The 16,966-nt window shown below is 40.4% G+C and overlaps 1 protein-coding gene across 9 annotated transcripts in view; it reads right to left on the bottom strand.

Annotated features, from left to right (window-relative positions):
- Positions 1 to 16,966, bottom strand: part of SSH2 (slingshot protein phosphatase 2) — a 298,822-nt gene that overhangs the window by 18,994 nt on the left and 262,862 nt on the right. For all 9 annotated transcript variants that reach the window (XM_036269085.1, XM_036269088.1, XM_036269089.1 and 6 more), the window contains 2 exons: positions 10,984 to 11,030; positions 5,756 to 5,902 (listed from right to left, as the gene is read on the bottom strand). In XM_036269085.1, the coding sequence (XP_036124978.1) occupies positions 5,756 to 5,902; positions 10,984 to 11,030 (194 nt within the window). The remainder of the gene's footprint in view (positions 1 to 5,755; positions 5,903 to 10,983; positions 11,031 to 16,966) is intronic.

Consider the following 16,966-nt stretch of genomic DNA (forward strand, 5'->3'; position numbering starts at 1 on the left):
AGAGAGGAAGGGAGAGGGAGAGGGAGAGGGAGATAGAAACATCAATGAGAGAGAACATCAACTGGTCGCCTCCTGCACGCCCCCCACTGGGGACCTGGCCTACAACCTAGGCACGTGCCCGGACCAGGAATCAAACCAGTGACCTGTTGGTGTGTAGGTCGACACTCAACCACTGAGCCATACCAGCTGGGCAATAGTGAGGATATTTTAAAAGCTGGGTTCTAAATGTTTCTAAGTCCCCTGTCCTGCGCTTTCACTTTCTTGCATAGTCCATCCCACCTTAGTGTACTTATATATATCTATAATAAAATGTGCAGAGAGGGTAGGCAACTCTAGTGTACTCAAACAATATTCAGTGTTAATATTAAGCCTCTTTAATTCATTCAGCAAATATTTACCAGGTGTAACACAATGTGCAAGGTACTGTGAGGAAAAAAAAAAGTAACAGTTTTTTCCCTATAGAGGAGTGTGAACTGTCTGGCCCTTGGGCCATGTAAGGCCCACAAAATCAATACCAACTAACAACACATGCCTCATCAAATTAGCCTGACCAAATATAGCAGGCTAATTTTTAAGTTGATAATTTTGTATGGTCTGTGAATTATGTTATTAATATCCAAATAGCTCTTGGCAGAAAAAAGGTTCATCCACCCCTGTGCCTAAAGGGTAGGATTCAGTGGGAGAAGCAGATGATTGAAGTTCAAAATGGTGATTGCAATGACAGTTGGTCACAGAGTGTTAGGGGAGAAATTTAAATTTAGAGAATGAACCCCATTTTGGGTATGGTTGAAGGTCAGTCCCTTTATGGCCCCAGGGGCATGTTTATGTCTGGCACACTCTCGAGTTACAGGTGTGGTAGTGATTCGCCTAATTTATCCAAATGTTCTGAATTGCTTCCAGTTCAAGTTCCGTAAGGATTCTGTCCCTGGAGGAGAGCACAAATCAAATTAATCCTCCTCTTTGCTCAGATGTAGCCCTGGATATTACTTTTCACAACATTATGGCCCGTGTTCCGCCTAGGAACTGGCTGCAAACCGGTGGAGTCAGGACCATGAGATGCACCATGGGGCCTTTTCAGTGAGGAGAGAATGAATAACTACCCTTTTCTTTTTAATGGGGTGGAAGAACAAGAAAACAAAGTTACCATAAGGTGATACTAAAAAACAAACAAAACAAAATCCTTCAGTCTTTTTTTTTCTTTATTGATTTTAGAGAGAGAGAGAAACCTCGATGAGAGAGAACATCGATTGACTACCTCCTGCATGCCCCCAACTGGGGATTGAACCCACAACCTGGGCATGTGTCCTGACTGGGAATCAAACTGTGACCTCTTGGTGCATGGGTTGATGCTCAACCAGTGAGCCACACGGGCCAGGCAACTCTCCAGTCTTACTATGCCAGAGTTTATTACCTTGAATATGAACATCACTCGGTTATGCTAATTCTGCTAATAACACAGTGTCTGGCACAGAATAAACCTAATGTTTGCTAAATATGTGAACAAACTTATGGATCTGCTGATTAGATCTGTCAGTTATAAGTAGGTACATTTTTATTTATTTTTAAAATCCTACCCAGAGGACTTTTCTCCCCATTTATCTTCCGATGGGGCAGAAGTGTGGTCAGGAAGAGAGAAACATTGATGTGAGAGATATACATTGACTGGTTGCCTCCTGCATGACCCTGACCAGGGCTGGGGACTGAGCAACAACTGAGGTACGTGACCTTGACTGGAATTGAACCTGAGACTCTTTGGTCCTTGGGCCGATGCTCTTAACTGTTAAGCTAAACTGGCCAGGAAAGAATAACGTTTTAATCTGGAAAAAGGAATGGTTACTCTTATCACTAGGATACATGGGCTGGAATTCTTTCCAAGTGGCTATTTCAATAAATTTAAAAATGCATGTGTCATCTTATAAGAGGAAATCTATTCATTCACTCACTCACTCACTCACAATATTATAGTAGATAAGCTTCCTTCTAGAGGCTTATAATCCTCCTGCTGGAGATGGAGACACATGAAAGAGTTAAGTACCAATGAAGGAGTTTAAGGGCCATGAGTTTAAGTGCCAAAATGAGTTAGCCAAATAAGCTATAGGAATGCAGAGAATAGTCTGGAATAATTGAAACAGTCTTAGAAGGAAGGTAAGATTAACCTCCTATGTGTCAATTAGATGCAAAATTTTGCTGTCCTAAGGTTGGTGTGGTGTGTCTGTGTGTTTATATTATCCCAAATGACTAGGAAATACTTATTTTGTTTATGGTACCATAGGGTTTTCATTTATACCACAGTTGGGAAGACAATGCACAGCGACTCAGATGGAAGTTCAGACACATGCTCAAATATATTCCCATTGAGCTCTGACAACTTTAACGCATAAAATTTCATGTCTGTACCTGCAGGCATGGAAGGTGTTCAAACTCGGACAATCTTAAGAAAAATACAATTATAAAATCTACTCCCATGAAAATATTTCATATTGAACTAGGCTTTTTCAGTGGATGGCTTCTAACTCATGTAGTGAACGACCTGAACTCAGTTCTCAACTAACCCAATTTCATCTTTCAGGTTTTATCCCCCGCACCCTACTACGCCTGGCCCAGTGCTGGATTCTCCAGATTAAGACTGGTATTATGTTAGTAACCCTAACATACAGAGTCTGGAATTCAGGGTCCTTGATTAGGGTAAAACACATGAGGTGCCCAGTGTGCCGTTCAGGAGACACACTCAGATGCTGACCTAAACTTGCAGAAGCCTGAAGGAGTGCCTACTTAAATGTAACCTAGGCACCTCACGTATCTCATCCTAATCCCAGCCATGCTGAAATAAGCCTTTCTTTTCTTTTTTTTTTTTTATCCTCATCCGAGGACATTTTTCCATTTTTTGTACAGACGGAGGGAGAGGAAGAGAGAGAGAGAGGGGGAAACATCGATGTGAAAGGGACACATCGAGTGGCTGCCACCCGCACGACCAACCAGGGCCGGGGACAAACTGCAACCGAGGTATGTGCCCTTAACGGGAACCGAACCCGGGTCTCTCGGGACCGCAGGCGGACGCTCTAACCGCTGAGCCAAACCAGCCAGGGCTTTCTTTCTTTTTTTTAAATGAGGCCGACACAGCCCTGGCCGGTTTGGCTCAGCGATTAGTGTTGGCCCGTGGACCAGAGTCCTGGGTTCAGTTCCCGCTAAGGGCACATACCTCGGTTGCAGTTTGTCCCCGGCCCTGGTTGGGGTCGTGTGGGTGGTAACCACTCGATGTGTCTCTCTCACAATGGTGTTTCTCTCTCTCTCTTCCTGCCTTTCTCCTTCCCACTCTATCTGAAGATAAATGCAAAAAATGTCCTCAGGTGAGGATAAAAATAAAAAAAAATGAGGCTGACACCTGTAGCCGAACAGATTATTTTTTAAAATTTTATAAAATGATTTGAGAGAGAAGAAGAGAGAGGAAGAGAGAGAAAACACTGATGAGAGAGAGCAGTATCAATCAGTTGCCTCCTGCATGCCCTATACTGGGGTCGAGCCCACAACCTGGGCATGTACCCTAATTGGGAGTTGAACCAGTTACCTCTTGGTGCATGGGAAGATGCTCAACCAACTGAGCCACACCGGCCAGCGCCATCCTTTCTTTCCATTCAGAATACACATAAAGTAACTGGCACATAATAAGCATGCCGTTAATGGTATTATTATTAGGAATAGATGCTCTTCAAGAATATAAAGTGCTCTTTTAGGTGATGTGAAAGACTGAGAGCATGAGCTCTAAGCTAGAGTATGGGAATTCAGGTAACTAAAAGGAAAACTTTTCTTATTATTAAAATCCTTAAGAGAAGTATGGAATCATTCTTTTTTTTTGGTTAATTCTCACCCAAGGATATTTTTTCTATTGATTTTTTTAGAGTATTGGAGGGAGGGAGGGAGAGAGGGATACAGAGAGACACACATCGATGTGAGAAAGACACATCAATTGGTTGCCTCCCACATGCACCCCAGCTGGGGCCAGGATTGAACCTGCAACCCAGGTATGTGTCCATGACTAGGAATCGAACCCACAACCCTTCAGTGTGCTGGCTGATGCTCTAACCATACAGTTACACTGGCCAGGGCTGGAATCTTTTTTAAAGGAGAACTTCAAAAACAGAAGTGCTTGTCATCTGCCAGGGGTGATTTGAATGTGGTCCCACCTGAAGGAAGAGTGTGGCCAACATGCTCTTTTGTGGTTCCTTCTATTGAAGGTGTAAATAGGATTGGCAAGGAAAACCCCAGGGACTTAAAAAAAAGTTACTGTAAGCCTTGGCTGGGTGTCCAGTGGTTAGAGCATTGTCCCATATACCAAAAGGTTTCAGGTTTGATTCTCAGTCAGGGCATATACCTAGGTTGCAGGTTCGATGCCTGGTTGAGGCACGTAAGGAAGGCAACTGATTGATGTTTCTCTCTCTCTTCCCCTCTCTCTAAAATCAATAAAACATAAAAAAATAACAAACAAACAAGTGTTGACTTATTAATACTATATACTAAATTAATACCATCAAATAGCTTCACTAAAATATATTTTTTAATTTAAGGAAGACAGCCCTGGCTGGTTTGGCTCAGCGGTAGAGCGTCAGCCTGAGGTCCAGAGAGACCCGGGTTCAGTTCTTGCTAAGGGCACATACCTCGGTTGCAGTTTGTCCCCGGCCCTGGTTGGGTCATGCAGGTGGCAACCACTCAATGTGTCCCTTTCATGTCGATGTTTCTCTCTCTCTCTCTCCCTCCCCACTCTATCTGAACAAAAAAAAAATTTAAGGAAGACATCAAGAGAAAGGCCAGAGAAAAATCTCACTATTTAGAGTATCATAAAAGTAAAGCATAAAAAAAAAAGATTTCCAAAGCTATGTTTTAATCTCCTTGTTTACGGAGAGGAGGACCCAGTATTCTACCTATCTGGAATAATGTCTATTATATAACTTTAAAATGTCTCCATTGGCACCATGGCCAGTTTGGCTTAGTGGTAGAGCGTCAGCCTGCAGACCAAAGAGGTGCAGGTTTGATTCCAGCCAAGGGCATGTACCTCGGTTACAGTTCATCCTCAGCCCTGGTCAGGGTTGTGCAAGAGGCAACCAGTCAAAGTGTCCCTCTCATATCGATGTTTCTCTCTCTCCCTCTCACTCTATCTAAAGATTAAATAGAAAAATATCTTCCAGTGAGGATTAAAAAAAAATAAAATGTTTCCATTGGCAACTTAAGCATTTCATTCAGAATTTCTCCCTTCTCTCATTTCTATTTCTTTTGCTGCAGCTTAAGTTTATTTACTCTAATTTTGTGCTCAATGAAAATAGCCAACATGAGCTCATCTTTTTCCAGGGGCTTCATCTACTTAAAGGAAAAGTATTAAGTCACTAGTCATCTTTCCCTTACGATTAAGAAATCTCAGTCTTATTTTTTTCTTTTTAATTAAAAAAACAAAACAAAACACATTTTAGAAAGAGAAAGAGAGAGAGAAAGATTACTGTGAGAGACAAACATCGATTGGTTGCCTCCCTTACATGACCTGACTGGGGATCGGACCTGTAACTTGGGTCTGTGCCCTGACTGGGAATCAAACCTGCCACCCTTAGATGCATGGGATGACACCCAACCAATTGAGCCATACTGGCCAGGGATTCTTTCTTTCTTTACTTCCTTTTTTCTGAGTACCTTCAGTAAGTTATCTTCAGCTTTCAGGCCCCAACCATGTGTGGTGCACAAGGGAAGAATGTGTTCAGGACCCATTACTCACTTTGCTTTAGAGATGAATTTGTAAGTGTCATTCCAGTAAGCCAGGAGATCCGTTGCCTCTTCATCATATACCCGAATGTTATGATACTCAAAGACTCCTGGGAAGAAGTTATCTATCTCTCGAGTGACATTCAAAATATACCGCACCCTGCAAGGAAACCAAGGGAGAAATCAGCTCTAATACTCAGGCTAAATCCAATGGCCAGTACTGTTTTTCTTATTTATTTAAAACTTGTTTACTCCCTAGGCTGAAATTAAATACCAAAATATTTAAAAGAGCTAAAAAGCCCTGGCCGGTTTGGCTCGGTGGTTAGAGCATCAGCCCTTGGACCAGAGAGTCCCGGTTCTGTACTTTGGTTGCAATTTGTCCCCGGCCCAGGATGGGGTTGTGTGGGTGGCAACCACTTGATGTGTCTCTCTTACATGGATGTTTCTCTCTCTTCTTCCTTCTCTCCCTCCTGCTCTATCTGAAGATAAATGCAAAAAAAATGTCCTCGAGTGAGAATAATAAAAAAAATAAAAAATAAAAAAGCTAAAAAACTAAGAGGCTATACTCATTTAGTACAGAAACTGTATAACATGATCCTCGGCATACCTGGGCACCATGGAGTTACTAGGAATGAAAGTTGTCTACCAATTTCAACATCTAAATTCCATTTTCAGTTTATGTAGTTACACAATCTCATCTTGAATAGTCTTTTGAAAACATGCCTTGTATTTTACTCTAAAGAATCAGCCTGAGGCCCATGACGTGATAATTCCTCTTTAGTAATTACAATCACCAACAAAGTAATTTATTCTTTGGAAGTCACTTATTAAATCATGTATCTCAAGGAAACAAACAAACAAACAAACAAAAAACAGAACAGGGAAAAATTTCCTCCTGTCTTCCTAAATGTTAGATTGTCAGCTTTTGCCCTACTACTCTCTAAATTACACAAAATGCAAGCGAGGTCAGGGCTGGGAGGGTGAGAGGAAAGTTGGATTTAAAACTCTCTGAACTCTGTAGGCTGCATTCCGGGCTGCTATGGTAGCAGATGTATCTGAAAATTCTCCCATACTGAGAGGCCTGGAGAAAAGGGTTTCTGTATCTAAATTTTTTTTCTGCTATCTCTCTCACCACACAATCTCAATAAATGCTTGGGTCTGATTTGCCAAAGGGTTATCTTTTCTCAATGCTGTGTGGACTTAGATATCACTGGAGTTTACTCCAACACAGCACAGGCTCTCATTTCTCTGCAGAAGCTACCTCCTTCTTACAACTGCATGCAGGGTTCTACAAATACAATCTCTGAAGTCAGAGAAATGACTACTAGAAGGGGGAGCCATAGCTAACCAATTTTGTGGTTAAGGTGAAAAGACCAAAATTGTTCTAGGATATGATTTGAATTTGTTTTAATTTAGCATCAAAGTCCATTACTAGAAAGGATTTTTTCTTTTTTAATTTAATAAGCAAGAACATGCGACGTGGAAGACAATCTAGCAGTTCCCCAAATGGTAACACATCAAGTTACCGTATGACCTAACAGTTCCTCTCCTAGGCATAAAACTTAAGAGAAACGAAAATGTTTAGTACATGAATTTGTACATGAATGGTTATAGCAGTATTCAAAATAGCCAAAAAGTGGAAACAGTCTAAATGTCCATCAACTGATGAATGGATAAACAAAATGTGGTATATTATGGAATATTTGGCAATGAAAAAGGAATAAAGTACTAATAATACATGCTACATTAATAGATGTTGAAATATAATGTTAAGTTAAAAAAATTCTTAAAAGACCACATATTGTATGATTCCATTTACAGTATATAAAATGTCCAAAATAGGCAAATCTATAGAGACAGAACGTAGATTAGTAGTTTCTAGGGGCTAAGGGAGAGAAGGAAATAGGGGTGACTGCTTGTTGCACAACTGTGAATGTATTAAAAACCACGGAATTATATAAATTCCTAAATGGGTGAACTGTATAGAACATGTATTAATTATCTCTCAATAAAACTGTCAGGGAATAAAAAGGGTGGGCAGATTTAATTTAAATTAAAGATTAATAACCTCCCACCTCCAATTCCATATTTCAATAATGGATTGTGGCAGAACAGGGCCTCCCAATCCTTTTTTTTGGTAATCTTTACCTGAGGATGTATTTTCCATTGATTTTTAGAGAGAGAGGAAGGGAGGGATGGGTAGAGGGAGAGGAAAGAGAGAGAAAGAAACATCAATGTGAGAGAGACTCATCGACTGCTTTTCTCCTGCATAACCCCTACTGGGGCCAGGGATTGAACATGCCACCCAGGTACGTGCCCTTGACCAGGAATCGAACCCTCGACCCTTCGGTCCCCAGGCCAATGTCCAAACCTCTGAGCCATACCAACCAGGGCCTCAATTCCTTTTTATTACAGAACTCTAGGTAGCTACTACCAATGGGAATTGACACTCCTTGAAATTTCTTTGCCATCTCTCTATGGAGTAGCACTTTACTTCGGGCTCTAAAGTCAGTAGATCGGTGAAAATGGCCTTAATGTAAAAATTACACTCGAAAGTCCCTTAAATCATCCACAGGCACATGTTTTGGCACATGTTCAATTTAGATCCTTGAACTGTAATTCTTCATTCACTAAAATTTAAAAACTAGTGAATTTAAGAAACAAGATCTAAGTTCATATCTAAATATCTAACCACAGTGTCTTTGAAAACAAACAGATATATAATGCATTTTATAATTTAGCCTTTAAGAAGTAAATGAGATGACTAGGTCTCATCTCTAAGCAGGGGTTGTAAGTCAAAAGTCAAAGTGTATTTCTAAAGACAAAGTGTATGGCCCTGGCCAGTTTGGCTCAGCGGTTAGAGCATCAGTCTTCGGACCAAGAAGTTGCAGGTTCGATTCTGGTCAAGGGCATGTACCTCAGTTGTGGTTTGGTCCCGACCCTAGTCAGGGTCATGCAGGAGGCAACCAATCAGTGTGTCTCTCTCATATCGATGTTTCTCTGTTTCTTTCTCTCTCTGTCTCCCTTCCCCCCCAACACACACACACACACACACACACACACACACACACACACACTCAGTCTGAAGATAAATGGAAAAATATCCTCGGGTTGAGGATAAAAAAATAAAATAAAATAAAAGTGTATGTATGCATTATGTGATTCCAATGCATTTGGCAAACACTACTGTAGCAAAGCTCAGATTTCATATTAAACACTGTATCTAGGTGCTATCTATTCCTTCATATTTACTGAGTATCCTGTAGAGCTCTCAGCTAAGTAGATGTATGTTTTACACAAAACTAAGATACAGTCTCTGCTTTCAAGAACTCTAGACTTAATCCTTATAAATTTAAACTTTCTAAGTTCTATTTATTTTCATATCTTAAATTAAGTAACCAGATTTCCTTCCCTGGAACTCTTTTTATAATTATTTGGCTGAAGTCTTGCTCCAAGTTCGTTTTAGCAATTATGACATACCTTTCTTCTGGGGGAAAAGTAGGGAGTATGCATCTAATCATGTTAAAGATAACCAGAAGGCTGACTTGGAGCTGAGAAAATAGGCAGCCCACAACCAGCCAGGCAACCATCACTATCTCTGAGTGTCAGCAGGTCTTATCTCTGTCTATAATGAAGTGTTAGCATGGCCAATTTCCAGACACGATTTTCTCTTCTGTTGGGATGATCTGACTGCCTAAGGCCAAGTTCAGTAAAAAATTTAGGCATTAGCTAAAAAATAAAAAGGAAAGAATGGCAGCTTTTTGCTTGCTGAATGTTCACTCTGGTCTCATTTGCTACAATAAAACTCAATAACCATACTGTTTAGAAGCACATTTTTTAATACAAGTTAGGTCTTGTTCAATTTCAATAGTGTGTCCATTTTACATTTATAACCTACTAAGTCTATAAGCACCTTACCAAGACTCATTTATCTTTGTACACTTTTTAAATCCTTAACTGAGGATGTGTTTTTATTGATTTTTAGAGAGAAAGGGAGGGAGGGAGGGAGGGAGGAAGGATGGGGGAGAGAGATATCAATGTGAGAGAGAAGCATGGATTGACTGGTGGCCTCCCACACACACCCGGACTGGGGATTTAGACTGCAACCTAGGTTTGTGCCCTGATTGGGAATCGAACCCACAGCCTTTTTGGTGCAAGAGATGACACTCCAACCAACTGAGCCACCCAGCCAGGGCTCATTTATCTTTGGATCCTTAGCATCTAGCACTGTGCTAGACCCACAAAAGATACTCAATAAACACTGAACGAATAGCTGTGAAACCAACATATGCAGTTCTGCATACTCTTACATAAATATAGGAACCAAAGGCAAAACTATAGAGACAGTGAAAAGATCAGTGGTCACTGAGGTTGGAAGTAGGGGGATAAATGAATGGAGCATAGATGATTTTTAGGGTAGTGAAAATACTCTGTGATAACATAATGATGGATACATTATACATATGTCTAAAGCCACAGACTGTTCAACACCAATAGTGAACCATAAGCTACAGACTTTGAGTAATTATGATGCCTCAATGTAGGATTATCAATTGTAACAAATGCACCACTCTGGTGGGGAATATTGATAATGGTGGAGGCTATACATGTGTTGGGGCAGGGGTATATGGTAAATCTCTGTACCTTCCCCTCAATTTTGCTGTGAACCTTTAAAATGCTCTAAAACAGTGTGTGTGTGTGTGTGTGTGTGTGTGTGTGTGTGTGTGTGTTTTAAAGGAAACAATGTCTGCATTTGTTTTTTGTTTTTTTTTTTTAATCCTCACCCGAGGATATTTTTCCAGTTTTTGTACAGATAGAGTGGGAGGGAGAGAGAGGAAGGGAGAGAGAGAGAGAAACATCGACGTGAAGGGACACATCGAGTGGCTGCCACCCGCACAACCAACCAGGGCCGGGGACAAACTGCAACCGAAATACGTGCCCTTAGCGGGAACCGAACCCAGGTCTCTCCGGACCGCAGGCCGACGCTCTAACCGCTGAGCCAAACTGGCCAGGGCTGCATTTGGTTTTAAATAGTATGAAAGGCTTACACATTTGTTTCTGAAAGCCTTACCACTGATCTTTCCTAGTAGGTGAAAGGATGAAACAGTAGAACAGTAGTTTTAATTCTTATTAGATTGCACCTGATTAGAATAAATAGGTAGCAACTCTGAAGCGTCAAGTAACTCACTGACACCTCTGTGACTGGAAAAAAAATGGTAAAGATGAAACAGTGATGCTTACCCTCTGTTCTGTAAATCCTCTAAGTTAGAAGCATTCCATTCAGAGCCCTGTGGAACCAAAATAACAAGATTAGGGAGCATGAGCAAATGAACCAAATACAACACTTGACCAGGAATCCTATGAGAGAAGAAGCAGTTTCTAAAAAGAACATTGATATCATCGCTGAGTTTCTTCTCTATGTGCCAAGTACTCTGTTATTTTACTAGAGGTTACAAAATGGTTATTTTCACACAGCCAGTGTGGCTCAGTGATTGAGTGCCCAGCAGGGGGCGTGCAGGAGGCAGCCAATGGATGTTGATGTTTCTCCCTCATTGATGTTTGTCTCCCTCTCCCTTCCCCCTCTCTTAAACAAATAAATAACAAAACCAAAATGGTGATTTTCTAATTCTATCATTCCTTCTGCATATTAGCAGGCATTTTTCTGTAAAAGAGAGCTTCATCTAATCCAGTGGTTCTCAACCTTTCTAATGCAGCAACCCTTCAATACAGTTCCTCATGTTGTGGTGAATCCCAACCATAAAATTATTTTTGTTGTGCCCTGGCCGGTTTGGCTCAGTGGTTAGAGTGTTGGCCCACGGACCTGAGAGGCCCAGGTTCGGTTCCAACTAAGGGCATGTACTTCTGTTGCAGTTTGTCCCTGGCCCGGTTGGGGTTGTGTGGGTGGCAACCACTCGATGTGTCTCTCTCACATCAATGTTTCTCTCTCTTCCTCTCTCCCTCTCGCTCTATCAGAAGATAAATGCAACAATGTCCTCGGGTGAGGATTAAAAAAAATTATTTTCCTTGCTACTTCTTAACTGTAATTTTGCTACTGTTATGTCTTAGGCAGCCCCTGTGAAAGGGTCATTCGACCCCCAAAGGGGTCACGACCCACAGGTTGAGAACTGCTGATCTAATCAGTGTTCTCACTCTTTATTGGAGTGTCACTATGCACTCTTGAATTCTTTGTGTATTTATTGTTATAATCTATTATCATTTTGGAGGGGGTGGGAGGAAACACCCAAATTGTCCTGATTTTGGCCAGTGGGAATCTTTTCAAGCAGGTTGGTTTTGATACGACTCCATTAGTCTTCGGCAATTTCTTACTTTCTGGTTCAAAAAACAAACAAACAAAAGGTTCCAGATTCGCTCTGTGAATAAAATCCACCAATTGTCCAAGGAATCTTGGCTTCTTTTTTTTTTTATCTTCACCTGAGGACATTTTTGCATTTATCTTCAGATAGAGCGGGAAGGAGAGAGGGAGGTAAAGAGAAACATCAATGTGAGAGAGAGACACATCGAGTGGTTGCCACCCACACAACCCCATTGGGCCAGGGACAAACTGCAACCAAGGTACGTGCCCTTAGTGGGAACCGAACCCGGACTCTCTGGTCCATGGGCCGGTGCTCTAACCGCTTAGCCAAACTGGCCAGGGTGTAATCTTGGCTTCTTCTGGTGAAGAATAGCACTTTTTAATCAAGATCTGGGCATTAATTAGGTATGCTCATAACTAGTGGGTATTACTGCCTCCAACCCTTTTCAGTGGACAGATCTGGGAAATATTTCCAAAAATGTAATCAATTTATACTGGTACCTCTGATTCAAATTCAACATTGCAAGGCTCTTCCTTTTCTTCTTGCCCCTTCTCCATCGCTTATATCTCCCTACTCCACAGTGAGAACCTTGGTTCCCAATACCACAACCAATAACAAACCTGTTAGGTTCAAATATTCTTTGCAGTTCTTTTTTCTCCCTTATTATATCCTACTAAGAGGTATAATCAGAGTATTATGCTTTAAAGTTATTTGAGTTAAATTCTTTTTGTGAGGTTATCAATTTAATATACATTTGGCTTCATTTGTTCCTGTTTGTATTCAATTTTTCCACTCTTTTTTTAAAAAATAATTTTTTATTTTTCAATTCTATTTTTTTTTTGAGGGTTTTGAACATGTAAAACTTTCACATAGTTGAAAATCAAAAGTTTACTTATAAAAGTAAACTTGAAGTGTCTTATCCCTATCTCTTCAATTCCCATGGGTAACCATTTTCATTAGTTTCTGGTTTACTTTACGTTCTATTTTGAAAAAAATATATAAGAAAATAAAATATTATTATTAAATCTTACATAAAAATAGTATACTACCTATAATTTTGCTCTTCATTTTTGAATATGTAAACAACTCCATATCATAGTTTACAGAGATCAGCCTTATTCTTTTTTACATCTTCATAGTAGTGATATAATAGTGCACTGGGTAGTGATATAATAGTTTATTCAATCACTCTCCTATGAATGTCTCATATTTGTGGAAACAAGATTTCTGGGTCAAGGGTAAACGTATAGTTTTGTTAGACATTGTTAAATTCCCCTTGAGTCTGAAACAATTCTGCACTCCCACCAACAATGGATGAGAGTGCAGCTTCTCCCACTGCTTCACCAACAAAATGTGTGTTTAACCATTTGAATTTTGCCAATCTGTCATCTTTGAGTTATCTGTTCATGTTTGAAAAGACAAACATTTAAAAATAAACATTTAGCCTGGCCAGTTTTCTCAGTGGTTAGAGCATCTGCCTGAGAACCGAGGGGTCTCAGGTTCGATTGCAGCCCCAGTTGGGGTCATGTGACAGGCAACCAATCAATGTCTCTCTTTCACACTGATGTCTCTGTCTGTCTGTCTGTCTGTCTGTCTGTCTGTCTCTGTCTTCCTCCCTCCCTTTCACTCTATCTAAAAATCAGTAGAAAAATATCCTTGGGTGAGGATTAACAACAAAAAAATAAAATAAAATAAAACTAAGCATTTACCTATTTTAGAATTATGCATTAAAGAGAATTTAGCATTAGAGACTGGAACTCAAGTTCGAACTCCCCCTCTTACTGTAGGGCACTAAACAAACTGCTTAATCTGTCTCCACTTTCCTTATCAATAAAATGGAACACTCCTCCTACCTAGACCTATATATCTAATGGGTACCTTCCCTCAAATTACAAATATAAACTTCTCCCAATTCCTTCTGCAATGCGAGAATACAAAGAGAAGCCTGAAACTCAGAAGAGGGCCCTCACTCAATCGTAGACACCCTGATTTCAGAATTTTAGCCTCTACAACTGTGAGAAATAAATTTTTGCTGTTTGTAAGTCAACAAACAAAAAACCCAGTTTCTCTCATATTAAAATGGGAAAACTCACTCTTCATTTTGAATCCTCCTCCACACACTGTCCTTTTCCCGTTCCCTTCATAGCCAAGTTTCACAGAAACATAATCTAACACTTTCTCTAATTCCTCATTTCCCATGCACATCAACCCACAGCATTGTGGCTTTTGCCCTCCTTACTCTTACTAATGTTACTAATGACCTGTTCTAATTGTCTAATCCAAGGGTCACCTTTGTATCCTTATTCCATTGGTCTTCTGTGAATATCTATCTGATAGTTTATCACTACCTCCTTATGGAATTAGCTCACATTCCACAAATGTCTAGCTTCATGCCTGGCACAATAAAGAGGATCAACAAATGTTTGTTGAATGATTAAATAAAATAAGTAAATAAAGCACACTGAAAATTGTTGAGTGTATGCAAGCATTACTATCATCATATTACAAGTGAAATGTAATTTAGATGTTTAACTGGAAGATCTCAAGGATATTGTACTGAAGTTCCAATAAGTGATGAACAACTGATCATTTCTATAGACTAGGGCTCAGCTGACTTGCTTTAAAAAAATATGGAAGGTACTGAAGGCTCTATGCTCAATCTTAGAAACTAGCTCAAACACCGAAGAAAGAGACAAGACTTACAAAGGACTTCAAGGAGACAGAAGTCAAGCAATAAAAGGTTGAGTGGCTAAACTGTAGCCAGGGAAATGTGACCACCTAACTCCTTAATTTAGAAATCTAAATCCTCTGAGGAACTCTGTCCAGCTAGATGAAAATAACCCTGACATGATAGGGAAAGTCCATGGTTTTTATCTATCTGTCCAGAGAAAATTCAATCTGACAATCTGAAATGACACGTATCCAGAACAAAATAAATTAAAAGCCCTGGCTACTAACTCAGTGAAGCTTGTGTAAAGTGACTTGGGCTGTGGTTACAGATGCTTCCAGTTCAACCTGAAAGAAAGAACTGAAGTCAATGTGGTATATAATTACTTTTCTGCCCTCAATACAAATGCCATTCATATTGGCCTCCTGGGGTCTTCCACAGACTCAATCTTTTTTTCTCTCTGTTTCTCAGGCTTACAATGATTTAATTCCATGGGGGGGGGGGGGATTTACTATGTTCTATGTAATTATGCAAAGCATTTTTTAATTTTCCTGAAATGTAAAATGAAAACTTGGGCCTATAATACATTTTTAAGTAAGTTCATTTCCATCTTTTCCCTCTGGTTTCCCTACACTGTATCCTGGGGCCCAAAGACCCAAGAGACTGATTTCATTTCAGTTGCTATCCTCAAAAAATAGCCTTGTTGGGGTCCAAATGTTTCAAGCAAAATAGAAGAGGAAAGCACATTTATGGCAAATAAGAAGGAGTGTACTGGGGTTCTGCTAAAAATCAATACAACTGGACATAATCTCCAAGGGACTGGTATTCCTGGTCCATATCCTTCATACCTACAGTCTCAACGCTGTAAACCACATTACTCTGCAAACCAGGCACTAGATCTCTTTTACCTTTTTGTTTTGTTTTGTTTAATCCTCACTCGAGGACTTTTTGTTTTGTTTTGTTTCAGATAGAACAGGAAGGAGAGGGTGAGAAAGAGAGAGAGAGAAAATTCTATGTGAAAATGACACATCGAGTGGTTGCCACCCACACGACTCCAACCGAAGCTGGGGACAAACTGCAACTGGGGTACATGCTCTTAGTGGGAACTGAACCGGGTCTCTCTGGTCCATGGTCCGATGCTCTAACTGCTGAGCCAAACCGGCCAGGGCAATATCTCTTTTAACTTTATCCTACACATCTCTAATAGAGGAAGAAAAATCATGAATATGATAAAAATAATTCATTTGATTAATGTCTCACCTATTCACACATCCTCCATTTCTCTGCATCTACTGTAAAAAAGTAACCACCAATTTGAGGCTTAATTTTTCTTTGAAAAATAAACACTATTCTAAAAAGATGTATAATGTTAAATCTTGAAAAAGATATCAGCAGTAAAATTATGACTACCTTTGCCCAGACAGTGTGGCTCAGTGGTTGAGTGTCACCCATGCACCAAAAGGTCACTGGTTCGGTTCCCGGTCAGGGTACGTGCCCAAGTTGTGGGCCAAATCCCCAATGGGGGGGGGCATGCAGGAGGCGACCAATCGATGTTCTCTATCATCAATGTTTCAATCTCTCTCTCCCTCTCCTTTCCTCTCTCTCCAAAATCAGTAAAGAAAAAAAAAGTATGACTACCCTTTTCTCATGAACAAAATTATTGTATACGTGCTGCTGAAGCAAGCACCATGAACAAAATTAATGGCTGTGTGTCCAATACTCCTATTTCCTTTAACTAAGAAAGCTGCCTGCCTTTCTGTTCACATCTAGCTTTTCTCAGCCAAATCGGACAGCCTCCAGGAGAGCTGTTGATACTGAGATTTGGTTGGGCAAAGGCTTCCAGCTCAGAGAAATAGTACACTCTTGAGGGTGTGGAAGAACTTTTTCTGGAAATACCCTGGCTTCCAGCCAATGAATCCTCTATTATTGCTGCAGATTTTCTTTAAACTGTGTTCTACACTTTTCTTTTCCATACCAGCTGGACACTTTTCCAAATAAACATCTCTGTGCGATGTACTGCAGAGATGAGCATTCTTCCAAAGGGAGGGGAGAAATCCTGCTGCCTCCCTTCACACAATCTACTTGCGCTCCAGGCATGGCAACTATGCACAAGATGAAATCATTTTGCAGAAAATTAACACCACCATTCGCAACTTGAATAAGACCTCTTTTTCCATGTTAATTGCTGAGAAAGCCAGCAGAGCACAGGCTCACTGGAGAAGAGACAGGGGTTTGGACAGAG

The sequence above is a fragment of the Molossus molossus genome, unplaced genomic scaffold (genome assembly GCF_014108415.1).
Source record: "Molossus molossus isolate mMolMol1 unplaced genomic scaffold, mMolMol1.p scaffold_m16_p_19, whole genome shotgun sequence".
Classification (NCBI taxonomy): Eukaryota; Metazoa; Chordata; class Mammalia; order Chiroptera; family Molossidae; genus Molossus; species Molossus molossus.